Here is a 27,917-nt window from a genome sequence, read left to right as displayed (position 1 = left end):
TTTGATATACACGCTATAAATATTTATAAATATGGAACGTATCAAGAGATGTTAGTAACTGAAGAGGCCTCAGATTTATCATGTACATGTCTTTTGTGGATAAAACTGTCAGGTTGGCTTCAAAGTCAGTCAAAACTGTTTGTTCATGATTTGCTAAAATTGTTGGATGAAATGTGGATTATCTTGTATTAAATCTGCTGGTCTGACAGTCTTTTTTGAGAAGAAGTTGCTCTCGTATTGACTGCGGCAATGATAAGTTTAGTGTTATTATGTGCCTTACGTGAGATTAGATAGCATTTCTCGTATCAGACAGAATTTATGCCAACCAATTCTTCGGACTTAATTTTACTTTACTTTATGATACAAGATAATAGATTAAATCGGGAATGAGTTGGAAATTGCCCCTTACCAGAAACATATTTAACATGATTAAAACTATATTATAAAATATTAAACAAGTTTCTTAACCGCGTTCCCTTCAGTTTCAAAAGGTTCCTAGACTTGATGCTCATTTATTGTAGGAATAAATCTGTTGGTGCAAAGAAATTCACATTACAAATGCATTTTGCAAGTTTATTTTTTTATTCGATTATATTGGCATAGTTTATTTTTTATCATGCCGAAAAACGTTTCAATAATAGTTGTACAATAAGTAGAGATAAATGAGCAAAATGACTGGCCTTAGATTACAGACTGGCTACTCGTTCATTTACGGATAAAGGCATTGTTTTTTCTCTTCGCCACCGCGGCGAGACAAAATCTCGGCCACAGCCAGCCTCATGTGTAGTGCCCACCGTTATCGCTATTTCCGGCAGTAAAGTTGTCAGAGCAGAAGTTTGACTTCTGGCCTACAACTGTGGCCGACGTTAAGCATACTGGAGTATACTCCACTTATTCATACGTTTCCGTGGCTTATTTCTTATGCACAGGTATAATGTCAATTTATATTAAATTTCAGGTTCCACGGTCTTCTGAGATGTTGCGCCATGTAGTCTGGTACATATTTACCGATGTTTTAGAGGTGTTTATTACCTTTATTATCCGGTGTATAAGTCTTTAAACTCACTTTGTCTTTATTTTGGTTGAAGGCTTTGAGCTCTATATTTCATAAAATGTCAATTTTCATGATTATCCGTTTTTGAAAAAGTCGATATAAAATTAAATTTGTTTATCATATAATACAGACTTGCACTGGACCGCAACAAGTAAAATTTTATTTTGCCCGATAATTTTAACGTAGACCTCCAAAATCGACTTTCAACTATGGAGAGTCATTCTAGACTTTCGGAAATAAACAATAGGCCTAGAGCTGGACATTTGAACGTTCAGACATAGTCCCTCGTTATATTCGCTTCATAAAAAGAACTCGTGATGAAGATACTATGCGATAACGATTACCAATCGCGTACTACTTAGATAAGTAACCTTAGAAACGGATATAAATACTGAGACAGTGGATGAATCAGAACAGTGCGCTGGCAACGTGGGCTGTATTCGAAACAGAAGCAAGGTAACCCACGACGTTTATTAACAGGTTTTGTATGGTTGTGAAATCCGGTCTCTTATTCTGAGAGGAAGACGTAAGTTACCAAGTGTCTGAAAACAAAGAGCTCAGGAAAATATTTGGAATGAAGACGAGCAGAGTAATTGGGCATTTTAGGGGTTAGAATATCGAGGGATTTACTGATTTTTTTTATTACACAGGAGACACAGGCTCTGTAAAAAAAAACTGAATGCAAGGAGTTTGTGATTTAATTGGGGTAAGAGGAACAAAAAATACTCAATTTTGATGGTAAAACCGCTTAGAAAGTGCCCATTTTGAAACTCTATAACAGTATGGCGCGAAGAAAAATATGACGTGGTTATGGGATGCAGATGGAAGTGACTCAGGATCGTGTCCTGTGGTAGCTTTGGTTTTAGCGATGTCGAAACTCGGATGTTACGTCCATTAAAAGAGACCAGTTTTTAAGTTGAAGATGGCTGTCTTCTGGGTTGTTGCGCCTTGTAGTCTGGTAGAAGTTTACGGCGCAATAACCCAGATGACAGCCCTGTTCTGACTTACCGCGTTTTTAAATTACTTACATCGGTAAGATATTGGCATAAAATCAGTTTTGTGACATTTCTCATAACATACATATCGATTTTGTTACATGGAAGTAGGTTTCGGTTGCTACGATCGTAAACCGGCTGGGTTCTCTGATGTCGGGTTCCAATCTCGCTGGAAATTGAATTTGAATATTTGTAGGGCAAGGGAATGGTTGTTTTGGTTGTGCCTGAAATGAAGGTCTATAATATATTTAAAAGGCTGTCCCACATGGCAATGTCGAATCATCAGGATTACTGTTTATTTAACGCGCCAAAAACTATAACTGCATATTACTTAAGGCAGACACTTCGTAGGCTCGTAGTTATACGAACAGTACTTAACATAACTGTAAGTGGAAAGTGTTTACTTGAAAATGTTTAATATCGCTCAGTTGTTCAAGATGTTCACCCTTTGATGAAACCAGGAAGTTGTTTACCATGTTTACTAAAGCCCGCTATTTCATCCTATTTTAAGCCAGTTTAATCCAGTCGACAGTCGTGCATGTTCTTTACATCAGATCCTTGTTATTTTAATTAACAATAAAGTTTAATATGATAATTCTTTAAAATTAATGTAATCCTTAATACACATGGCCCATCCTATTTGATTTAGTTTTGATTTTCATAAGTTATTATTGAAAAGACGATTGGAGTTTATAAAGGATCCATACCTGTAAATACAAAATATATAGACTATTGATTAGGTAGGATGACTTGCAATGATGAGTTGGAAAAAATATGCAGGATTTTACATTAAATTTCCAGTCATTCAGTCTGTCAGGATATTAAATTCCATTCCTTTTACTGTACCCAATGGTTTATTAACGTGTTCACAAAAGTCTGACGCTACATCCTATTTTGTGCCAGCTCATTTCAGTCCCCACATTCATAACTTGTTTATACAGGTTGTTCATACAGTTTCTGTACAGCATAAAACAAAATATTTGCTGCTATTTGCATTTATTTACATTTTTTTAAAATAACAGCATTGCGCGTTGAATGTTATGTCAATTTTAAGTAAATAAATATGTAATATTGGTACAACAGGAAAGTTCCTTCATTTCACATTAATTAAAAGTTTCATCTTGAAGATCCAACACAAAGTTAAAATATTTCTCATTAATGCAATATAAAATATCTGTCGTAATTCACTGTGAGTTGAAAGTAATTACGTAATGAGGAAATTCACTACTCGATACCTTTCCCTACCCTTTATAGACCTTTTCACAATATGCGTAAAATTAACACCTTGCATCAAGTCGCAACTGTCAACTTCTATAATTAATAAAATGTAATTGTTGTGAGGTCATTTAGAGGAGCAGATTGTGACATTGATCATTATCTTGTGGTAGCAAACATGAGGGAGCTGCTTTCAGTAAGTAGACGAACTAAGTAAAATTTTGACACAGAAAGATTTGGTTTGGAAAAATTAAGTGAGGGAGAGGCGAAGGAACAATATCGAGTTGAAATTTTGAATTGGTTTCAAATTTTAGAAACAAATGAAAATAATGAAAGTGTGAATATCAACAGGGAGTGGGAGAATGTGAGAAACTGCATCAAAATTTCAGCCATAGATAAACTAGGATAATACAGGAGAAAGCAAAATAAACCGTGGTTTGATGAAGAATGTTCAAAATTAATAGATCGAAGGAAGCAAACAAAATTTCAATGGTTGCAGGACCCAAACAAAACAAATGCGGATAATTTATGTAACGTGAGACGTGAGGCTAGTAGAACCTTTAGGAGTAAGAAAAGGGAATACACGAAGGGCAAAATTGTTGAACTTGAGACAAATAATAAGGAAAAAATATCAGAGACCTGTACAGAGGCATTAATAACTTTAAGAAAGGATATCAACCTCAGAACAATTTGGTAAAGGATGATAGTGGCAATTTGCTTGCAGATCCAATAAAAATTGTGAATAGGTGGAAAAAATTTTTTAGCGAGCTCTTAAATGTTCATGATACTGGTGATATTAGACAGATTAGTGCCAAAATCTAGCTTAGATGAAGTTGAACTAGGCATTGGGAAGTTGAAAGGTTATAAATCTCCAGGTATTGATCAGATTCCAGCAGAATTAATTAAAGTAGGTGGCAAAGGGTTGCATATGAGGATCCATAAGCTTATTCAGTAATTTGGCATAAGGAAGAGATGCCACAACTATGGAAAGAATCCATAATTATTCCTATCCATAAGAAGGGGGGCAAGACTGAGTGTGGTAATTACCGAGGAATTTCTCTGCTATCAACCTCACACAAAATTCTATCAAACATTCTTTTGGCAAGATTAACTCCATACGCGAATGAAATTATTGGGGATCATCAGTGTGGGTTCAGACGAAACAGATCAACGATTGATCAGATCTTTTGCATACGTCAGATACTAGAGAAAAAATGGGAGTTCATTGGGACCTTACATCAATTATTTATAGATTTGTGAAGAGAGAAGTGCTATATAATATTCTTATTGAATTTGGTATACCAAAGAAGCTAGTGAGTCTAATAAAAATGTGCTTAAATGAAACCTGTAGCAAACTTCGAGTAGGTAAATATGTAACTGAGACATTCTTCATCAAGAACGGTCTAAAACAAGGAGATGCTTTGTCTTCCTTGCTCTTTAACTTTGAGCTAGAATATGCCATCAGGAAAGTCCAAGATAGGCAGGAGGGTTTGCAATTGAATGGGACACATCAGCTATTGGCATATGCTGATGATGTTAATTTACTGGGTGACAATATAAATACGATAAGGAGGAACACAAACGTTTTACTATAGAAGCTAGTAGACAGGTGGGTCTAGAAGTAAATTCAGAAGAAAAAAACTAAGTACATGTTAGTATCTCGTTGTCAGCAGACAGGCGGTAGGAATTATCTTCGGGTGGCTAATAAATCCTCTTAAAGTGTTACAAAGTTCAAATATTTGGGAGCAACAAAAACAAATCAAAATGATACTCACGAGGAAGTTAGGAGGAGACTAAATTCCTGAAATGCTTGCTACTTCTTAGTTCAAAATATTTTGTCTTCCCGTCTGATTTCTAAGAACCTGAAAATTAAAATATACAAAACAACAATTTTGCCTGTCTCTCACTCAGAGGGAGGAACACAGATTGCAGGTGTTTGAGAATAGGGTGTTGAGGATATTTTGGCCTAGGAGAGAAGACGATGGGGCATGTAGAAAACTGCATAATGTTGAGCTTAAAAATTTGTACTCCTTCCCCAGTGTTGTCAGGGTGATGAGGTCAACATGAATGAGATGGGCGGGGCATGTAGCGTGCATGGATGGGACAAGAGGTTTGCACCGGGTATTGGTCGCGAAGCCTCAGGGAAATAGACATCTGGGGAGACCTAGACGTAGATGGGAGGTTAATGTCAGGCGGTATCCATGGGAGATAGGAGTTGAATGAGACTGGATTTTGTTGGCCCAGGACAGGGTCCGGTGGAGGGTTTTAGTTAATTCGGTGATGAACCTTTTGGTTCGGTAAACCATCTAGTTAGTTAGTTAGATATTTTGATAGTTCTTCAGCCAGGTAACTGTACAGCTCGTTAATAAAATATTAGATAATTTCTTAGAAAGATAGTGAGCAGCTAAGTTGCTATTAGTCTAGTTAATTGTCCAATTAGTTAATCGGTTAGTTATGCAGTCTGTAGTTAATAGCGTCGAACATTAATCAACGAACCAAATTTTTTCCATGTAACTGAAATGAAGCATTTCGCAACGCCGTTATCAGTAACAGAGATAATTTGTTCTTTAAGATCAGAAACAGCCCTTATTCCTCCATCCACAGGCTTGCAGTAGTTGGGGCTAATCTACGCGTTCTACGTTTGTTAGAAGTAAAAGCAAGAGAATCAAAAGGGTGAGAATGGTAGCAGATAAGGAAGCATCTTCAGTCAATACTATAAACATTTTCAAGTTCTCTCTAGCGTGCAGTCTTAATTCCTATACTGTAATGCCTTTAGTGTACATAGTATATGTTTTCGCTTATGTCACAAGCGTGCTGGTAACCACAGGAGACCCCAAAGGATAATCATATGGCTCTGTTCCTCCCCCTGCCCCCATTTTTAGACTTGGCGTAGCTCAAATCTGGTTTCCTAAATATGGCTGTCTTCTGGGTTGTGCCTTTTAGTCTGGTAGAAGTTTACCGCCAGGCATCTCTGAAGCGTCGGTATACGGTATACGTCTACTATATTACACGGCGCAGCAACCCAGAAAACAGCCATGTTTTTACCAGCCGCCGTGAGAACCTGAAACCTCGCAATGTCTGTTCACAGTGACTGATTTCCGACCTGCAGGATCACAGGGGCAGATATGAGGGTCCAAGGTGAGTCATACAACACAATTTGGTATAATTTTATATTGGGGTCTACACCGGAGAATTTAATTTTGTTCGTACTGGTTCAGTACAACCCGTAATCTTTTGAAACTGAAATTCAGATTGGATTCTGTGGGATTCTGACGATGGTGTGATATAGTCGGGTTTAATGGATTTTTTTGGACATTGTGAAGGGCATTTCTGAAAGTTCCGACGAATAGGGAATAGGTACAACATCAAGACAATCTTCAAAACAAAATACACTCTTAGCAGAAGATTGCTGTCTTCTGGGTTGATGCGCCTTGTAGACTAGTAGATGTCCACCAACGTCCTGATGATTGAGGCAGCATGGACCTCTGAAAGGTTGGTGGACATCTAGCAGACTACAAGGTGCAACAACCCAGAATACAGCAATCTTCAGACTCACCGCCGTGAAAACTTCAAATCCTACACTCTTAGCAGTTTATGAGAACCGGACCAGAAAGGAATCTACAACAGACGGCCTATCGTGTTTACATCGTGGCAGAAGCTACACTGGTGAAGCAAGCAGGCCGCTAGCCGTGAGGATCCGTGAACTTAGGCATAATCTGAGAATCGGTATTCTATAAAATTCTAAACTGTCCCAGCACGCCTATGAGGAAGGCCATCGAATAGGTTGGGATGAAACCAGGATTTTGAAAATCGGAAGCAATAGCAGGTACAGGATTTTTTTGGAATCGGCCCATATAGCGTGTCTAACCAATCCTATTAGCCAATCCAGTTTGGGGGTTTCTCCTCTATGGATCTCTCTTATCAGCGATGAGGTTGCCAACTCATAGGGAGGATTGGTACTCTGTCGTTGCTTTGCGCCTCGGAGTTTAATTCTTGGGTCGCAGTGATCGGATGTTGTGCGTCAGAAAAAGGGGTTCGAATTTCGTCTTCATTGGAGTTTGAGGATTGGGTTTTGAGATTTGGTTTAATGTATTTTATTTCCTCCTCCACTTCAGTTTTAGTCTTTGACTTTCACACGATTTCTATAATCTTTTATTGTATACTTTTATTGTCTATCGTCGACAGAACCTGACCTCAGGTGTTTAAACTTGTGTTACGGTTCTGACCCGGTTTGTCCAGTGATTGAGACTAGCTCTTTCTATCGGACCCAACAGAGTAGGTGCCCCTGCCCCATACACCTGAAACGAAAACGGATCCTCTTTTCGAAACGTCGCGTGAATTTTTACCTTTGACAATGGACAATGTCCAAAAACCCAATAAACCCTACTGAAATTCCGATTTATATATTTTCTAAGGTAATGGCCCACCGTATAAACAGTTGGTACCCGACAAATTACATATATATCTGAGACAAACAACTTTTATTTGTAAGATTTAAAAAATGCAAGGGGTACAACTTCGGATTCCAATATGTGTGATGTGCATGGAGCCAGTTATCAGGTTTTTAACACCAGGTACACCAAGTATGCGTTTCGAATACATATGTGTACTCCATTTGGACAATCCTACACCTTCCCACTCTCGTTTTAGTGGGATCAAATTTTAGCTACATCTGTTGTCATTACTCATTATCTGCGGTCACTAAAGTCAAATTGTTAGTCATTCAGTCAACTCGTTAATCATATCCAACCTACCCCAAAGTAAATTTCTACAAGTAAACGTCTGATGAACTATAAACTATAAATGGAATCGCTTTTGACACAATCTGTGTTCTGAAACAAATCAATCACTCGCTATGCGATCCGTCACATCAGATGTTGCGTTCGTTGTTTGTGCACAGTTTCACATAAAATACATTTTGTTGTTCACGTTAGTGTCTTTACCAACAGTTTGCCAATTAGTTTTGAAATAAATGCACTGTTAATATGTTGAGTGCAGTACAGAGATATAAAACTATATTTATTTATTGCATATTATATATTTATAACCTAAATAACGTCATGCTTCGTCATCAGGGCGATGAATCGTCCTGATGACGGAGCACGACCTCTGAAAGTTGGTGGACATCTACCAGACTACACGGCGCAATAACCCAGAAGATAACAATCTTCAGCTATGACTTGTTTATTCTCTTCTTATAACCGCAGCTCCTGTATTGACTTGCCTATTGGGCGCTACGTTGGTGGCAGGCCTGTTCATCAGAAGACCCGCCCGTGGGTCTGATGTTCTGTATTCGGTGCCCCTCATAGACGGGTGAGTCCGCTCTAAACTTTTTGGCCTATATATAGATATGAGAACTCGTTTCTACCTTTTTCTTCTCTTTCGTCCTTTATTTGTGCTTTGTTTTCTCTTTCAATATATTTTTTCCTATTCTTTCCTCTTATGTCTTTATATAAAGTGGATTCCGGTTAACTGGGACACATCGGTACTAGAACACTTTGGCCCAATTATGCGAAGTTCCACATAAAGAGTTTAAAAAAAAATTCTTTTACATTTGTCCCAAATAAACGGCTTCTCCGATTAAACGATGGCTCAATTAACCTCAATCTACTGTATATCCTTCTCACTTCAACCTTATTTATCTTGATTTTTCTTTATCTCTTTCTTCTCCTTCTATCCTTCGTTCTTCCTTTGCTTCTTTCCTCTCGTTTTCCTTGGTTTTACTGTTTGGGGCTGGTTGAGTTAGTACTAAAGCATAACACATGTTTAAATACGAAGCTTAAATTATGAATAAGGTGTAGGAATTGTTTCATAATGGATTCAGCCGAGAATAAATTCTAGAGATATATTTGTATGTAAGTTATTACTGATAAAATTTATCGCCTCATAACATCAGATATTTTGGTATCCGTCGGTATTCAGTCCAGTATCTGATAGATCGTTTCTGCCCACCCCACAGTTCGATATATCGATTATAGAGTAACACAAACGTCGCAATAAAAGGTGTTACACTATAGCGTTGTTAACTATACCACAGCCTGTCCCCATAGAAATAGATTAAGTGTTCATTGTTTCATTTCGGATGTAAAGATACAAGCAGGTCCAGTGCGGATCGATGTTAAATAGGCTACAAAACGTTCATCTCGGTTACCTTCGTCAGGAGACCGGAAGACCAGTGTTACGGCATAGAAGAGAACGTTTATATCCTGATAATCAAGATTGTGATTTGTAAAACTACAGAATTTAATCCAGAAAATAATCAATTGTAGTACTGTAAAACAAATTCAACTTTTTTTAAAACATATATCCACTGTGTAATTACCGATTACGTTACAGTATCATACGTGATCATTTATTAATTTTATTCAAAATTTGTTTTCGATTATCTGCTCTGAAAACTTATAAAATTCGTATGTTGACAATGAAACAAAAAGAAAGCAGTACATACATATATATACATTATCCGATTCTCCAGTGCCAAACAGATCGACAGTATCTCGTCTGGTGAACCGTTCACGTGACAAAGGAACTCTTCACCAAATTGCATCAGATAAGAACTAAGGCAGACATTTCCAACACTTTACACAACATTGCTTTTTTCAGATTTCAATATAATTTATTTTTGGCAAATAGAACCTGAATCAGGTGTGTGACTGGTGGCATTAAGTGGCATATCTCGTTCGTAGCATGGATAGGATTAATCTTAGAGTTCATAATTTCCTTTTACAGCCACAATGATCTACCATACAATCTCAGGTCCCTTGTCAAGAATCAACTGGCCAACTTCAACTTCTCAGCCAATCTGTCAGACGACCCTTATTGGGGTAACGTGGCTTCATCTTTCACAGACCTGCCAAGGCTGCGCGCTGGGCGTGTAGGAGCTCAGGTTTGTAGAAACAATGTAGGGAGTTTTCAAGAAAACCGGCCAGCCAAAGGTCAAAGTGAACATTTATATTTTATGAACAGTTTTAGACACCTTTGTCACTAAAAGTTTCAAAAATGTTCCCATTATATCCGCCTTGCTCTCTTTCCGTTGGTCTGCATGCAACAACTCGACAACGGCTGATCGAATTAACTTTAAGACTAGCATTACAGAGTTTTACCAAAAATTTTCGAAATGTTCCCAAATCAGCGCAACGACGTGCGCAGTCTTCCGTGACGTCATCATAGCTCTGAGACAGGCGCCAAACACCCAGGCCACGAACCGAGAAGAATTTGACGACACCTACAATATTTACAAATGTCTAACGACAAATTCTACCGAAATCATACATTTCCTAATAAGAACGACTGAAATAAAGTTATTTGCGTTTATAAAAGGCAAATATTTATTTTATATTCGTTATAAAAATAAAACAGCTTCAGTATCATAAACAGTGATCGGACGAGATTCTACTGGTTGTTTAGAGACGTTTAAACTATAAACTAGGACACGGAGTCACGTAATCAGATAAATTTGCACAACGAAGAGTTATTTTTAATACTTAATATTTTCGAGATGATTAAATCAAATAGGGTTGTATGGGCGGACATATACCACGCATTAGGGGTGAATATAACATTTTGGTCGGAAAAATTCAGTTGAAGAAACCACTTGGAAGACGTAGGAGTAAATGACAGTACAACTTTAAATTTGATCTCAAGTAAAGCATATATATACGTGTGCACTGGATTTAACAGTCACAGGATAAAATCGAATTATCAAATTATGCATTTTCGATGTCCATAAACGAATTAAATGTTTTCGGCAGATGACTCAAAAAAGTACAAGTTTTAGATTATTTTTTCACTCTGTCAATGTTTTGTTAACAGCGTCTACTTCGAACAGGCATTTAATATTTGTATTATTCAATTCAATTCAATTAATTTATTTACGTGTTTGCCAACAGCAAGAAGCCAATAACAGGCAAACACTGATAATACATAAAATAATAATGAAAAATAACACACAAACAGATTAACTAAACTTATACATGTACAGTATTAAATATAACTGCCAAGTACAGGCAAACCCAAAATAGAAACAATATTAACACAGAGCAAAAAATGAAGAAATATAAATAAAAACAAATAATCCACCTAGGGAACACTAATATAATTGTAAAACTTTAAATAATATAAAAAAAACAGATAACGAAGCTAGATCATCTACAAGACAATCTATCTAGATCATTTCCCTTGATGAGAACGTTCGCTCAAGGGAGACAACGTTTATGCTAAATACGTACAAAAATTTACATACGTCATTTGCAGCGATGACACACCTGGCTGAAGGACTATGTCTTATCGCATCGCTCACACTAAAAGTAGAAAATTCTCTTATTTGCCTCGCCGGCACACGTAAACCAACAGTGTCCATAATGGAATGGCAATTTATTTTGCCCTTAAATACATAAATAAGAAACAACGCATCGAGATGTCGTCGTCTGGAATAAAGTGTTCTAAAATTTAAAGTAGATATGATCAGTTCATATTTGCGGGGGATATTAAACTGGAAAAATCGGTAATTGCACAATCTGGCAAATTTTCTTTGAATATTTTCTAATTTATTAGAATCTGTCTGTGTAAGACTATTCCAAACGACCGAGGCATACTCAAGCTTTGACCTAATTAAAGCATATATATAACAACAAGGCTGTCTAAAGAGGAAAAATTATAAGTAATAAAACGAATAAGCCCTAAGGTCCTTAGTGCCTGGGAATGAACACAATTTACATGACAGTGAAAATACAGTTTACTGTCTAACAAAACACCAAGATCTTTTATACAATTAGTACGCAAGATTAAAAAGTCACTAACAATGTAATTAAAATGGATACTGTTGGTTTTACGTGTGAACGATATAATTTTGGTTTTATCAATGTTAAGTTCCATATTGTTATTATCACACCACTCATGTACGGAATGGATATCTGCTTCAAGAGCTCTGCAGTCATCCACAGATTTAATATCACAATATAGTTTCAAGTCATCGGCAAATAAGAGAAATTTAGAATACTTAATTTTGTCGCAAAGGTCGTTAATAAAAATATTAAATAAGAGAGGTCCCAAGGTAGAGCCTTGTGGAACTCCAGATAACACCGCGTAGAGAGAAGAAGACTGTCCTAAAATGCGAACAAAGGCAGATCTGGATGATAAATAACTTTGGAACCACTTGACATAAGGAGAAGATAGTCCAAATTTATTTAGCTTTTTCAAAAGAATAGAATGCGGGACTGAATCAAAGGCCTGCCTAAGATCAAAATACACAGAGTCGATCTGTCCCTGTGAACAAACAGACGGCTGAACATCATTAAGGTAGGTAACTAAATTAGTTACCGTAGATTTTGATTTACAAAAACCATGCTGACTGGGGTGTAATTTTAATTTGAAATAAAAGGAAAGGTGATCATGAACAATACTTTCAAAAATTTTGGAGAGGTTATTAAGGATCGAAATAGGCCTATAGTTAGATACTAAGGCGCTGTTGCCTTTCTTAAAAATCGGCACAAAGCCGCTCGCTTCCATAACAAAGGAAAATTCCCACTAGATAAACTAAGGTTGAAAATATGGCGTAAAAGAGGAGTTAAAATCTCAGAACAACCTTTTATGACGAAAGTCGGGATTTCATCGGGTCCGACGCATTTCGTCGAACGGAGACGACTAATTTCCCGCGTAACATCATCAACAGAGATACGTGAAATATTCAAAACATCAGAATAGGTGAAATCAGAACTAGTCGTAACATTAACGCAAGAAGAGGCGTTAAAAACAGAACGAAAGCGGTCTGCAAAGGCCTCTGCGATTGACTGCGGTTCCGTGATAAAACTCTCTCCCACTTTAATTTGTGTAATCGACTGGTCTTTCTTTTTAAAATTAGAAATATATTTCCAAAAGTATTTTGGTTGGGTTCTCAAATTTTCTTCAATAGTTTTTAACTAAACCAATCTATCTGATTTAATAGTCAATTTAACTAGTTTTAATTGTTGTAAACCTAAAATTTCAGCTCTGAAACTGAAATTTTGTCGATATTAGTATTTTATCCCAAGTTTAAATTCAACATACAAATTTGGAATGCGTCGATTATTTAATAAGATTTTGACCGTATTCTCATCTGCCATATCTGAAGTACCTTATTAGTGTGAAACTTGGTTATGCTTGTTTCTGAAATAACAGTTAATCAAGAGATTTTATGTTATTTTAATGGTCACTGATTCTGTTTCACGTGAATGTTATTTCTACTAGATACCTGCATACAGGCTTTTTTGTATCTTTCCCTGTCTCTTACAGTTCTGGGTGGCTTATGTGGGCTGCAGTTCTCAGTTCAAGGACGCTGTTGAACAAACGTTGGAACAGGTTGACGTCATTAAGCGTCTGATTAACGCATATCCAGATGATTTGCAGTTGGCTACCTCGGCTAATGGTAAATACTGACGTTATTTCATTTGTCTCTTTCTTCTGCCGAACTTCGCTGCCAAATGGTTAATATTTCTGTTTCGTATCCTGAATGTACCGGGTTCTAATCTGGGTCTAGATATCAGCTGCCTTAACTGGGGCTTTTCTTGTTTTTCTATCCCCTCGAAGCAAATACCGGATAGTACCTCAACCGTTAAAAACCGAATCTCATTTAGAAGTTATATTTAAAAATTCAGTTCATTCCTTAAACAAAATAGTACAATTCTCATTTACAAATATCAATTGTTTAATACTGTTTAGGTAACTAACAGTCGTTCCTTCCACATGAAACCCACAGATAATATATGTGTGAAAAATGCAGAGTCACTAATTGTTAAATTAGTTGGTACATGTACTTAACACTTTGCTTTAAACTATTAAATTAAGCCAAAACCCTTTTTTTCCCATTTATCATTCATTAAGAACACATCATGAGCTGTATAGTCTGAGCAACTGATAGCGTCGTTAAATAACCCACAAGCAAACAGAGGAAACTGCCTTTCCTCCTGATTTCTGTCTCTCGTTTTTATTGCCTCTCAGATATATGGAAAGCCTTCAACAGCGGTAAGATTGCCAGCCTAATAGCAGTAGAGGGTGGTCACTCCCTGGATAATCGACTGGCAATATTGAGGCTCATGCATGAACTAGGCGTTCGTTACGTCACTCTCACTCACTCGTGCAATACTCCCTGGTGAGTAGAACTAATACAAAGTTTTAATGAATTTCTTGTAAACTATATTGTCAGTCATAGACGTTTTATATAAACGCACGATTTTTCTGAGTTTATTCATAATTATATTATTCAGGGCGCAGATTTCTTGTTAACCGTGTTAGCCCGGTTAACACATTATAAAAGAAGAATTCTGTCTTCATTTCGTGGTTCAGTTGTACTCCGTGCACTGGATAACAGCTGAACCGTTCGTTCCGAGCGCAAGCCTGAATTAGCTGGTTAACAATGCCCGGCTGGTTGGAGTTGGTTAATGATGCATTTTATTTCATCAGTTCTACTGTGTTTAAGTGTAATGAGTATCATTGAACCACAAAAGTAAGGCAGAAAACTTATTATTTCTTTTTAAAGTGTTATCCGGGCTTATACGACTGACAGTTAACATGAACCTCCGTTCCTGATATTTCCGTGAGCAAAATGTATAAGAATAAATACATAATGAGAATCAAATAAAAGCCAGTACCTTGAAATTAGTCATGCCCTCCTCCGCCAAATGATTATATATCAGCAATTTGCGGTAACAACCTGCAGCTCGCTTACCGCGTGTGGCCCCTCGAAACATTTGTATGTAGCCCTTTACATTAAAATAAAAGTATGTATAGTTTTTAATAAATTGTGTGAGAGTAAGGGAAAACAATAGCAAAATCATATTTTAATGAAACAAAGATTTTTGTAGATACAGGCCCACAACGTTGAATTATCCTTATTGCGCAAAGCTACATTGTTCCGCTCTTCAAACCATAAGGAATTTAACTAAACAATATGAAAATTACTGTGGTGGTAATAATTGAAGTTTGTATAATTAACAATGATTTAAAATCAAATTTGTTTGAAAGCTAACAGCATCTTTACTGAACTCAGATGTACGGATAAATATAGCTGTTACCCGTTTTCAAGTGAAAATAAATTACGCTCCTTATGTTAAAAAAATACAATTTCGCTTACTGTACAGGACATTGTTAACTATTTTTCTGCGACCCTTAACAATGATGTGAATAACCAATACATCCCGTGGTAATGAAAGTTTTCGACCCCTGCTCTAGACAGGCAGACAGATACACGCGTCTAATCGATGACTGGAAGTAAGGACTCTGCTCATTCGGAAAATTAAAAATACTTATCAACGATAGGACAGCCTTAAACACCCTTCCTTTCTTCACACTTGGCCTAAAACTGGTTTATTTTTAGAAATCAGTAGAGAGAAACTGGGACAGATTAGTCAGTGTAGCTACTACAGTGGATTTCCGGGGTTAGATTCCCAAAAGGGGCAAGGATTTTTCTCATTGGCACCGCGTCTCTCCAGTGTCCATCCAGCCTCATATTCTGTGAGTACCGAGGAATTTTCTAGGAGTAAAGCGGCCGGGACGTGAAGCTGACCACTCACCTCCATCTGGCGCCAAAGTTAAGAACGTATACAGGAGTATACAGAATATTTTGTTAATTTTCTCGAAAACGGTTCAACCTACAAACCGTTGGTAGAGGAAAAAAATATAAATTAGTGTTCTTTAAAAGTTTAAAATTTCATGAAGTGGAGTTATTTTACAAAAGCACGTCAACCAACATCTAGTGTAGTGTTGCTTGATATGCTTTTGTAAAATAACTCCACTTTATGATTTGTTTCTAAACCATATTTAGACCAGTTTTAAAACATTTCGATTAAATGAATTAATTTCCCTGTTGCCACTGATGATGACCTCTTGAGGTTGAAACGCGTATGGCACTAGTGTTTTTATTGTGTTAATATTTTGTTTGTTTGTTTGCTTATTTTATATTGTAATACACTACACGGTATGCAAAGTTTTAAGTTTAATATTTTCAGTTCCTTCCGTTCTTATTAAATTACTTTGTGCGGTTTTATGTTTTTATATTCAACCTAAAATCAGAAAATCTTTGTACGATACACGATTATATGCTTAATATGAAATACGTCATATTACACGAGGCGGGTTTGTTGTGTGGGCTGGCGATCATAAATTTAGAGTAACCGATTATATTGATGAATCTTATTTCATTTTTCTGATTTTAACTTCATTTGAACGTATTATCACTACTTTTTCAATTATTTACTCTTTCTTCGTCCTTAGAGCAGTCAGATATAAGTGTAATAATTTAAATGCGCACATAAACATAAACGAGCTGATTACTAAGTTTTAAATAATTAAATGGGTATAATTGTTGACTTTTATTGTTATTGTTATGCAGACAGCTGCTATCTTTATAGTCCCAGCTACGGCCGTTACGTGTCTTTCCTTTGCTGTTAAGATACAGTAGGGACCAGATTACTTACTAGCCGAGCTCCCTATTGCTGTGGATAGTTGCACTCGGCACGGCCTGGTCGGTGCACGGAACGGCCGGGTAGAACGAGTAGAAAAAGCGTGGAGTGCGCGCGCAGTGCTTATCACCTTGCTCTTCACCCCCGCGCCAAGAACATGCAAGTAAACTGGTCCTTACTATACTTAGATGTAAAGCCTACGGGTATTATAAATTTAAAGGCTTTTTAGATGACGAATCCGTTTATAGTTGGCCGAGTAGGTCTTGGCATAATCTTTTAATCCTTTCTTATAATTCCAATGAACAAAGTTTATGAAATAAGAAGAAATTCAGAGAATTCGAAACAAAGTGCAGGCAGCAAGACACGGTATGGTAATCTTGTTTAATTGGTTCCGAAATATTTAAATACAAGAAAATAATTAATTTGCTCCATTTTATGTGACCAGCTTTCTCAACAGCTTATCTTTATCACTAACCAAAAGACAAAAGGCCTAATGCACGGAGATTAAACATCACAAATAACACATGTATCTGTTTGCAAACATGAGAGATAAGATGTTATTTATATTGTACTTTGAGATAAAACTGGAATGGGTTGGGAAAGAAAACACATTTTATTGTATAAGGAACAGTAGAAGTAGGTTACATGGCTTAAGACTGGTTTTTGGAAACTGAGAGGAATGCGGGAAAGATATGAGAAATGAATATGGCCTCTATGTAAGGAATATGAAAATACTGTACATATATTATTAAAATGTTTGGAAACGTAAAAGTAGAGCGAACTGCTTTCAGTAGAAAATGACTTGTGGTTAATGAAGAGATGGTTTATAAGAAAATAAATCGTACAGTTGCTGTGAAAATTAAGAAATAGAGGATCTTACCTGTAAGAAAATTACATGTAAATGGGAGAACAAATTAAGGAATTTATGTTTAAATCGGGGAGTAAGGGGTAGAATTGTAGTTATATGAATGAATATGTATAGTAAGGCAATAGCGTCATTACAGATAGGTATATTAGAGCTGTAAAAAGCCAAGTGTCAGACGGGCACAGCGTCAGCACTGAGATCTAAACTGAACAAATAATTGATTGATTCAAATAACATATTTGGAAAATTCGTATTCTTAGAAAAATGTGTTATTCATGTTCGTACTACGAACTTTGTAAGCGAAAATTGATAAACTTCGACTACATCGTCAAGTTAAACAGTAAAAGTAGGGGAACCAAACTTTGAGTCTGTTCTCTATGCCCATTTAAAATGTCATTTCAATATGTCAGCTAACAAACCCTACAGTTCGCTCTGACTTTGTGCATTACGTTCAGAGACCACATATAAATTGTATGAATGTTCAGTAGAATACAAAATTAAATATTCTGTAATTGAATGTGAAAATCTGAACTTCATGTTTATATGGAGATTATGTATGTCGTAGGGGCGATTCATCACCAGCTGACGACATAAATTCAGGCGTACCTGCAGAGCACAACGGTCTCACTGATTATGGCAAAGTAAGTAATATATATTTAAGGTTTAAATGCGTCATGTTTGTGTTTTATAATCAAAATATATAATACAATTCAGGTCTATACACAAACTTTATTTACAGATGTTAAAATTTAAAATTTAAAATTTGCGCTATTCATCGCTACAACGATGTTACTTTTACAAATATAGTACAATATTCCAAACTTATTTACATATAAATAAATAACTCCTATGTTTATTAATTTTATTCACAGAATAATGAAAAACAAACATAAGATACATAAAATAAGAAGATCAACAGAGCACATACTATAATAATGTACAAAACGGATGAATAAATTGAAAGACTTGCATTGTAATATAAAGTAGTTTTAAAGGAAAAACCTGAAGATGATGCTTCGCATCGAAACATGTAGTAAGTGAAGGCGCAGTATTGTAACATCGTTGTAGCGATGAATAGCGCAAATTTTAAATTTTAACATCTGTAAATAAAGTTTGTGTATACACCTGAATTGTATTATATATTTTGATTTTAAGTAATATATGTATGCCTACGTCAGCAAGTATTGTTTCGTATGACTGTAGAACACAGTCTTCTGTTTTAAGGGAAGAATTCGATAAAAGTATCTGAAACAAAGAACTAAGGAAAATATCTGGAGGGCTGAAGTTATTGAATAATTCAGGAAATTAAATGTCGAGAGGAGATTTGTGATTTATACTGATCAAGACAGCAAAATACAAGTTACGATGATCTGGTTTTTGGCATATAGCTCGGTCGATTGGACAAAAGCTTCACAGGTCTGATAGGTCTTCACAATGGCGCGTTATATTTAATACTGTTGTTTTCTTTACTTTTTCCGACCTTCAGTATTCTTAAATGAGACCACTGAGTTTTGGGAGCTGGCTCGACTCACAGGCGAAAATGCCCACTGTTTGGTCCAATAGAAGGGGCTAATCCCAATCTCAGGGATTTCACGATGAAACAAGTCCAGAAGACAGCAGCATTAGAATACATTTACGGATAATATTTGTAATGACACGTCTTATAATGTGAGAACTTGAAAGTCTGAATACAAGGTAAAGACTGGTTTTAGGGAAACAGGTTGTGAGAATGTTGGCTGGTGAATTAGGTCAATACCGTGGCTGTTGGTAACTTTTGTGTTATCTCTATTGAACCTTCTAGTTCTAGTATTAAGGAGTTAACTTGGGTGTCATTTTTTGGCTGCCAGAAATGTGCACGTGTAAAGTGTTTGAATCGTCAGTTATTATACCAGCAGCCGAATTGCGACTAGGCTACGGGCTGGACGGCAGGGGTTCGATTCGCGGAAGGACATTTTTTATTCACTATCCAGACCCGCTCCGGGGTCCATCCAGTCACTTATTCAAAGGAACCGGATATTTTTACTGGGGGGAAAAACGACTGAGGCGTGAATCTAACCTCTCACCCTCGTCCAGTGCCGATGTTATGAATACATGGAACTTTACCTCCATTCCCGAATACGTACGAATGAAGTAGTGCTTAGTTACGAACCAGGGACAACTTCAATTTCCTTTTGCCAGTTATCACACCAAAACATTTCGCTCCGTCATTTTGTTACTTTTTTCCATCATATTTTTTTCTCTCCTACGTGTAGTTCTGAATATCTTACTCGGCACTGCGTTCTCGGTCTGCGCCTTGCTCTGAGTCCGAGACTGAGGCACTCAGTATATGTTGTACAGGTTGTGGTGAAGGAGATGAACCGGCTGGGTATAATGGTGGACCTGTCGCACGTCGCTTATAAGGTCATGGTCGACGCCATTAATGTGTCCGTGGCTCCCGTCATATTCTCACACTCGTCAGCCTACGCGGTATGCAGCCATCATCGCAACGTACGTGACGACGTTCTTCGGATGGTGGTAAGTAACCGTCTTCCTCATATTCTTATTTTTATTAACCTTTCATTTCTTTGTTCTCTCTCGTCTTCTTGTTCTCTTCCTTCTTCCGCTAAAGCTTTAACGATACTAATTCAACTCTATTATTAGTGTGCTGCATCAACAGCCAGGTGGCCAATTACGGACACAGCTCAAGAGTAGAGCAAAAGTAATGAACACAACAAATTAACAACAATAACATTGCAAAGAAATTACATGGCTATGAAGAATTTTAATATATAAAGGCAACTAGGGAATACCAAGAAAATATTGCTTCGAAATACTTTGCAGAGTAATCAATTGTTTGCTGAATAAATCAGCATCTTTGTAACAATAATTCAGTTAAATTAAGTTTATTTCAGTGCTGTGTGGAGGACGCAATAAAGGAAAAATATGAATTTATACAAAATGAAATTAATATCTAACATGGAAAGTTATTACAGAATATGATCAACAACAACTATATTATGTTTTTTTCTTCTTGTTCTCTATTAATAATTCATATTCTTCTTCTTTCTTTTCTTTTCTTGATCTTATTCTTTTACACTTCTTAGCCTTTTCATTACAATTTTTGTTTTGTCGATTGTAAGGATACCTACTAGGATAATTACAGACTGCTCTACAATTTCAAGGTCCGTCCCTCAACTTCTTCCAACGCTATCTAAAAGGACATTAGATGATTTAACAAAGATTGTATATACTTCGCTTACAAACATTTGACATCATTGCTACAGAACTACTCATAAGTAATACTTCCTTTTAAATTTCCTTTGTTTTTAAGCTGTGGGTTTCATGTTTGAATTTTAACTGTGTTTCTTTTGTTTTTTTAAACTGCTCCATAATCTCAATTCAGTGAAGCAGAGCCATTTATGAGAAGCTATTAGTTTCTCAGCTAGTCAAGAAATTTCCCGTGTTTTATGTAACACGAAGGTCCATTACCGTGTATACAAGAGCCAGACACTGGGCCCTATCCTAATCAAGATAAAAATAATTCATCCTCATATTACTTGTTTAAGATTGATTTTAAAAATTATATTCGCATTTATGGCTATCTCACCCAAGTAATCTCTTTCTTTAAGGTTTTCCGACTAAAGTGTATGCATGTTTCATTCCTTATAATGCGCGTGCTACATATGAAGCCCATCTCATTTTTCTTGGTATTATTCCTATAATTAGGTGTTTGTTGTGCAATTTTCTCAGACTCCTGTTATTTATTGTTGTTATTGTTTGTTTTTCTTGTTGTTCCCTGTGTTGTTCCTGAAATTTATATTATTGTACGTGTTATATTTTTTATATTATCTAAATTAATTTAAATTTAATTCTGCTACATCTGCAATCTTACTTGCTTCCTTCCATCTAACAATTCCTATCACCCTTCGTAGAACTGTGACTTACTCTATTTTAACTCTATAATAACTCGTAATAACTCCATTTCTTCTTTAAGTGCCTTTTTAAGTTCTAATGTGGCGAGATGTGAAAAATTCCCTGCTGCACACACACGTGTTCATGGGTGTGCAGTTATCCATGAAATGATCATTTAGTAACAGGTAGTTCTGCATAATGTTACTGCAGCGACCTTTAAATTTCAGCGTGACAATGGAGGTATCGTGATGGTAAACTTCTATTCTGGTTTTATCAACTGTACAAATGCAGCTGATGCAACGCTGGACGATGTTGTTGGTACGTAAATGATATGGTTTTCATGATGAAAGTTCATCTTAAAGCAGTTCATCAAAATATCTCATTTTATATTTAGATATTAAAGTTGTTCGGGAAGACAACACGCTATTTTTATGAAAAATTTAATTTAAAATTATCAGATCAAGTGACATTTCGACATATAATTTAGGCTTATACACATATATTTTTCAGTTTATAATTCAGAGTTAAAGCCCTCTGAATCTATGTTGTTATTTCGACAATGAGTTTCCAATAGACAGGTGAATCAGTAGAGAAGATATTCAAGACAGTTTAAAATGTACGATCATATATTTTGGTGATAAAAGTAACACAATAATTAAGCGTTTCAGCATTATACTAACTCCATACATAAACTTCGAAAAAAACTTCTATGTAGCTGCGTTTAAGGTCATGCAGCTACTAAAAATGTATGGAACCGGATATTGTATGCATATTTAAACAGAGATATAGAAATTTTTGTATGAATTTGAAGATAACATTAATTCCTTAAATTTATTTTACGTTCCTCGTGTTTTTTGCTAAGTATATGAATTCGCAGAACCTGAATTAAATGTCCCACTGGAGGAATGCAATTTCAGTTCATTACTGCCCGTTTATAGCCCACACGAACTCCAGCTACAAGCAGAATTAAGGATATGTATTCCGGACAGTACAGTTCTCTTCGACAAAGCTGCTATAATGAACACCATTCGCCAGTAATGGGAAGCATAATGGACATCTCTCTGAATGTCCACGTGAAGGTTACTGCATAACAGCCCCATTAGTAAGTTAAACGGGTCGTGGGACATTCAAATAAATCATGTTACGTTTCCGAAGGAATGCGTTCCTACTTGCGTTCTCCGGATTTGCTATATTAGTCCGCACTACAAATACTTTACATGATGAGCAATACTGGCGCCTGAACACGTCGGAAGGAGTCTAAAGAAGACGTCGAAATCTCACGAACATTAATAAATATTGACTGTAAGATTACGTGCTATAAATTTTAAATAATCAGTGGGTAATTTTATAAAGATGCCATATTTCCTGGATTTTAAGACGCCATAGACGCACCCTTGATTTGGTAATAGGTTTTCGAGAAAAAATACATATATTACAATGGGAAATGTCAATATTGAAACATAAAACTGCTTTGTGTTGATACTTTCGGAATCTTTTTTGTTGCTATTTGTGTTTACGGTCCCATGACTTTTGTTATAGATATTAACATTTCCCTTGCACTTCAGTCACGCAATATAATTGTTCTACAAGTATTCCTAGACGCCGTCAATTTTAAGACTCTCTCCGATTTCTAAAATGTTAGAATTTAAAAAAACTGCGTCTTAAAATGTAGACAACTCGGTTACGTATTTTGTCAATAACACTTAATTGTAGACATTTCTTCACTAGTGGTTAATCATCTTTTATTGATTTCACGAATTAAGCCTTCTGACCTACTACACTTCGGAATTGTACACTTACATAGAATAACGATATTCAGAGAACAAAGACTAATTACGTCTGTGCCCTGAGCGGGAACAGAAATCTAGATGGTAGTAATCAGAGTTTCCGAAACACAAAGCATTTCATATTGATAGCCGCTGTGATAAGCATGTTATTAAAATTAATGTCACTTTTACAATAGGCCTATTTCCATAACTTTTTACACCCGCGTAGACCTTATTCAGTCGCTTAATTATGTGAGTATATTATGTTGTTTTGGGACATGAATTTCATTGCTTGGTTATGTGAGTGCTAGTATGTTGTTTTATTTCCGGTGGACGGAATTTTATGAAAATGTTTTAATAGACTAGTCATATTTCAGATTCTGACGGCGATAAGTATGAAAAAGAAAGTTAATTGCATGTTATTCACATTTTGGAAATCAACTATTCAAATAACACAAACAGAATGCGATCGCTGAATAAAAGCAAATTTAGTTTCTCGAACAAAGCAATGAACGACCGAGCAGTGGGCGAACAATACAAAATCATGGAGGAAGTCATTTCAAAAGTAACTGCGATTTTAACTCTACATCTGAATAAAGCACATCAATGAGCTTTGTGTGTTTGTCCTGCTCTCTCTGTCCCCTGGTTCGACTACAGAGATAAATAATTTAGACATAGTAAATTTAATATTAAGTCATAGCTCATTCCATCTAGATACTTTACAACTTTCTGTCAATAACAAACTGGTACGAGAATAAGGAGGTATTGTGCAATGTATGTTTGTATACTGAAAGATTTTGACAGTATTTTAATAACTACTTGTGTTACAGACCACATTAACCACATCCGTGTCGTGGCTGGAGTCGACCATGTGGGAATTGGCAGCGACTATGATGGTGTAGACAGGTCAGTTCACCTGTAACCAATATAATTAGAAGTTTGACAAGACAATGTTCTCGTTAAATATATTATTATTTGGGAATAAAGTTTGTTTACATTATTAAGTTTCAAGTGTCTGCACGCGTATACACGTCTTCTGATTCGGTACTGATGTCAGTGTTTTCAATTCTACTTGACCGATATTCATGAAACTTGGTGTCATTACATATCACCCTCTTTTTAAAATAATATTACGAGTCAATGTGAACTAACGCCATTTAATCAGTGTCTATGCCTGTGATTAAAACATGGTTCGGAGAACTCGTTCTGTAAAATTTACTTTATAATTGTCGCAAGATATATCCGAGCTTCCTCGACACGTTGTGGGCCAGCCAGCCGAGGTTCGGGGAGAAAGTTGAAGGGAAAGTGCACAAAGCGTCTTGATGTCCCCTTGCCCTTTTCATCCTTCCTACCCTCTTACTGTGATATAGCTCAAGCTCGCACATATTTTGCGTCAGTCTAACAATCTGTATCGTGCGTGTTGCAGGGTGCCCACTGGTCTCGAAGACGTGTCCAAGTACCCCGACTTGTTTGACCGTCTCGCAAACAGTCGCCCATGGGAACCCGAATGGAGTACTGAAGACCTTGAGAAACTGGCAGGCCTCAACCTTATAAGGGTGCTAGAAGAAGTTGAGAAGGTCAGTTACCTGTTTAAATACTAGTTTCCTTCCTGCTTAAGAACTTACTTTCTAAATTATGGCCTTTGCCCTAACACATCTATTTCTCACCTACTTAATTACTTACTCACTACCTACTGCATACATACTAACTTGCTTACCTCGTTATTACCCACTTACGTAATAGCCAAGTTACTTACTAGGCTGATTTCTTTCTACCTAAATTTTGCTAAGATCGCTGCATTTTCTTCAGTCTTTGGCTTTGATTACGGCTGTGGTATCATTCATTCTTATTCAATTTCTCTAGCATTATGCTTTGAACGCATTATTCTCACCTTCATCTGAGACACAATTCATGGTCCACACTCTTCCTTCAAATTCGTCAATAATTTCTCAGCTGGTCAAGTGTTCCATCTCCTTTATGAGAACACGAATAATCACTGATGTTTTCAAAAAGCAGGCCATTAGATTGTAGAGCCCACAGTCTCACGCTGTCTTTATCACTTTGTTTCATTTCATCTACATCTAGGTCTCTCTAGTTTTCTCTTTTCTTCGCGTTCTTCTTCCGAAAATTTATATGCTCTCTTCAGCTTTCCGATGCACGATGCCCATCTCATCTTCTTTCATTTAATAAACCTATCAATATCAGGTTAATAGCACAAATCCGGTAAATCGACAGGAATTTTCTCCATCATTCTGTTATTTTATCTTTCCTAGGTTCAGATATCCTTTCGACACTTTGCCCTCGCATATCCTCAATTCGTTCTTCTCTTGATATGACAAATTTCATTTTACACCCACACAAAACAACACATAAAACTATAGCATATTGTATATAATACATTTTAACATGTATTTAGACATGATACTGGTTTATATATTTTCATCTGAATCATTGAAAATATTTTCCAAAATCAATGTGATATTAATTTCGTCATGAGTATAAGTTTTGTGTATAACTCGGACCACCTTATTTTCCATTGCTTGCTGGTCTATGCCGTACAACCAATAATCAATCACTGTAACTGATTGAATTATTCCACCTCTTCGCCAAATCAAAATTATTTCAAATAAAATGTATTGCTAATAAAATTCGTCTTCTGGGTTGTTGCGCCGTGTAGTCTGGTAGACGTTTTCCGATGTTTCAGAGGTCCTTGCTGCCTACATCTTCAGCCATCTTCGGATATCGATACATTTTATTTGGTATAAAGCAGAGGTTCCATTTGAAAGTTCAGAAGAAAAAATATTCTTCCAAACAGCGAAATTAAAATAAATTCAGTTTCCTATTATGATTAAATTTCCTTCTGCTCTGGAGACTTTCTCTGTTTAACTTCAGTTTCTGGTGTTACTTTTCCGAACTTACTTACAGTCTTGTTTCTTAAACATAAAAGGTTTAGCCTACAGAACCCGAGTCCGATGGTGGAATTGCTATCATATCCCCTAGACAGGTCAGTCGCTGCTCTGGAATGGCCCGTGACCTTCGGTCTTAAAAAGAGGATGATCCTATCGGGAGCTGAGTCTCCGATTGACGCCATCCTGGAGTTCATGATCTCGCCATATCAAGGCACTAGATCCTTGAGACGGATATCTTGTTATTATTTTTAGTATAAGTAAAATGTTAAACAGCTTTTTAATTTTCGACGCACACCACTAGCAGTTTCTCGTTTCAGAACAGAAACCTTCTTATCTAAAGAATTAAAACACATTAAGTTTATTGTAGCGGTGAATCTTGTATTCGAGAGAATTCTGATTGATTCTTGAGCATGTTATCGACTATCTTTACTGTTTCAAGGTTTTTCCTGTCTCTTCAAGCGAATGTTAGAATAGTGTCTCCAAATAGGTCTCAATCGCCTCCTTTCAAACCCTTGCCTAGTCATTATTCGTAATTATCTTGCCATTTTATATGCTACATAACCTCTGCAGCTGAAACAGGTAATAAATAAATCGATTGAGAATAACATAACTGTTGTGTGCAGGTTCGAGACGAGCTGGCAGCCCAAGCGTTGAAACCATATGAAGAACACCTGGCCAAAGCAGATCTCGGCGACAACACTCGCTGCATAACCGACAACTTTTCTTTCTCATAGTTATCAGCTTATTGCTTATATGTGTCTCGGTGGTTGACTGTCGTCAGTGAGTTTCTAAATGCAATTCAGCAAAACGTATTCTTTAAACCAGTAATTACAAAAGTTAATAAAACTGAAATAGTAACTCCACGATGCGATGTGTTTACTTTGGAAGCTCATACTCACTACATTTCTTAAGAGATTTCCCATTTTATGAAACCTAGATTATCTTTGTTGTTTTCATAAGAACTCACTATTGTTTGATTTGAGGTTTTCACAGCGATGAGTATGAAGACTTCTGTCTTCTGGGTTGTTGTGCTGTTTAGTCTGGTACAGGGGTGGGGAACCTTTTCATGTTGGAAGTCCGCATTAATTTAGCTATAATCAAATAAGGCAGCATTCAAGAAACTTCAATTAGATATACTTAAAAGTGTACATTATGTTGTAAAAATCTAACTACTATGTACTTAATAATTTCAAAAAATGAAAACTATTTGTTAATTTTTATGAGCCGGCGTAGCTCAGTCAGTATAGTGACTAGCTACGGGCTGGACGGCCGGGGTTCGATCCCCGACGGTGGCAGAGGATTTTTCCTCTAGCCTCTGCGTCCAGACCGGCTCTGGGACCCACCCAGCCTCCTCTACAATGGGTACCGGGATCCTTTCCCGGGGGTAAAGCCGGCCGGGGCGTGATGCTGACCACTCACCCCCATCTAGTGCCGAGGTCAAGGAAGTGAGAAGCTATACCTCCACTCACCCCAAGCGCCTACATGGCGTATAGTGGGACAAACTTTACTTTACTTACATTTGTTAATTTTAAAGTTAACTAATCTTTTAATGACTTTGTTGTGTCTGCTTTTTGTTGGAAAATATTTGAATATTTGGTTGCAGCATGTATTAATAAAAATAAAAATAAAAGGATTTGTTCTGTAAAATTTGGATTCAGTCAAAAGGCCGCACTTAAGGACCTAGAAGGCCACAGGTTCCCACCCCTGGTCTGGTAGATGACGGAGTCAGTATGACCTTTGAAACGTTGGTAAACATCGACCAGACTACACAGCGCTACAACCCAGAAGA

At 36.6% G+C, this 27,917-nt stretch overlaps 1 protein-coding gene across 1 annotated transcript; it reads left to right on the top strand.

The window, feature by feature from the left end:
* Window positions 1-1,435: 1,435 nt before the first annotated feature.
* LOC110832390 (dipeptidase 1) lies at window positions 1,436-26,994 on the top strand. The gene is made up of 12 exons (XM_022069339.2): window positions 1,436-1,510; window positions 6,353-6,402; window positions 8,472-8,577; window positions 9,994-10,150; window positions 13,534-13,666; window positions 14,239-14,389; window positions 18,128-18,203; window positions 19,900-20,076; window positions 21,681-21,771; window positions 24,050-24,125; window positions 24,646-24,796; window positions 26,752-26,994. The coding sequence occupies exons 2-12, from the start codon at window positions 6,390-6,392 to the stop codon at window positions 26,860-26,862; spliced, it is 1,242 nt and encodes a 413-aa protein (XP_021925031.1). The 5' UTR covers window positions 1,436-1,510; window positions 6,353-6,389; the 3' UTR covers window positions 26,863-26,994.
* The last annotated feature ends 923 nt before the right edge of the window (window positions 26,995-27,917 follow it).

The sequence above is a fragment of the Zootermopsis nevadensis genome, unplaced genomic scaffold (assembly GCF_977971745.1).
Source record: "Zootermopsis nevadensis isolate Lab colony 2312 unplaced genomic scaffold, Znev_1.0 Znev_ptg000006l, whole genome shotgun sequence".
In the NCBI taxonomy this organism is placed as follows: Eukaryota; Metazoa; Arthropoda; class Insecta; order Blattodea; family Termopsidae; genus Zootermopsis; species Zootermopsis nevadensis.
Note: the sequence above shows the minus strand (reverse complement) of the source record. Positions and strands in the feature narration are given on the sequence as shown.

Bases quoted from the DNA above. Each gene is read 5' to 3' on its own strand.
- LOC110832390 (XM_022069339.2), top strand. The intron at 8,578-9,993 runs GTGAGTCCGCTC...TTCCTTTTACAG, and splicing joins TCGGTGCCCCTCATAGACGG to CCACAATGATCTACCATACA. The intron at 18,204-19,899 runs GTAAGTAATATA...TATGTTGTACAG, and splicing joins GTCTCACTGATTATGGCAAA to GTTGTGGTGAAGGAGATGAA.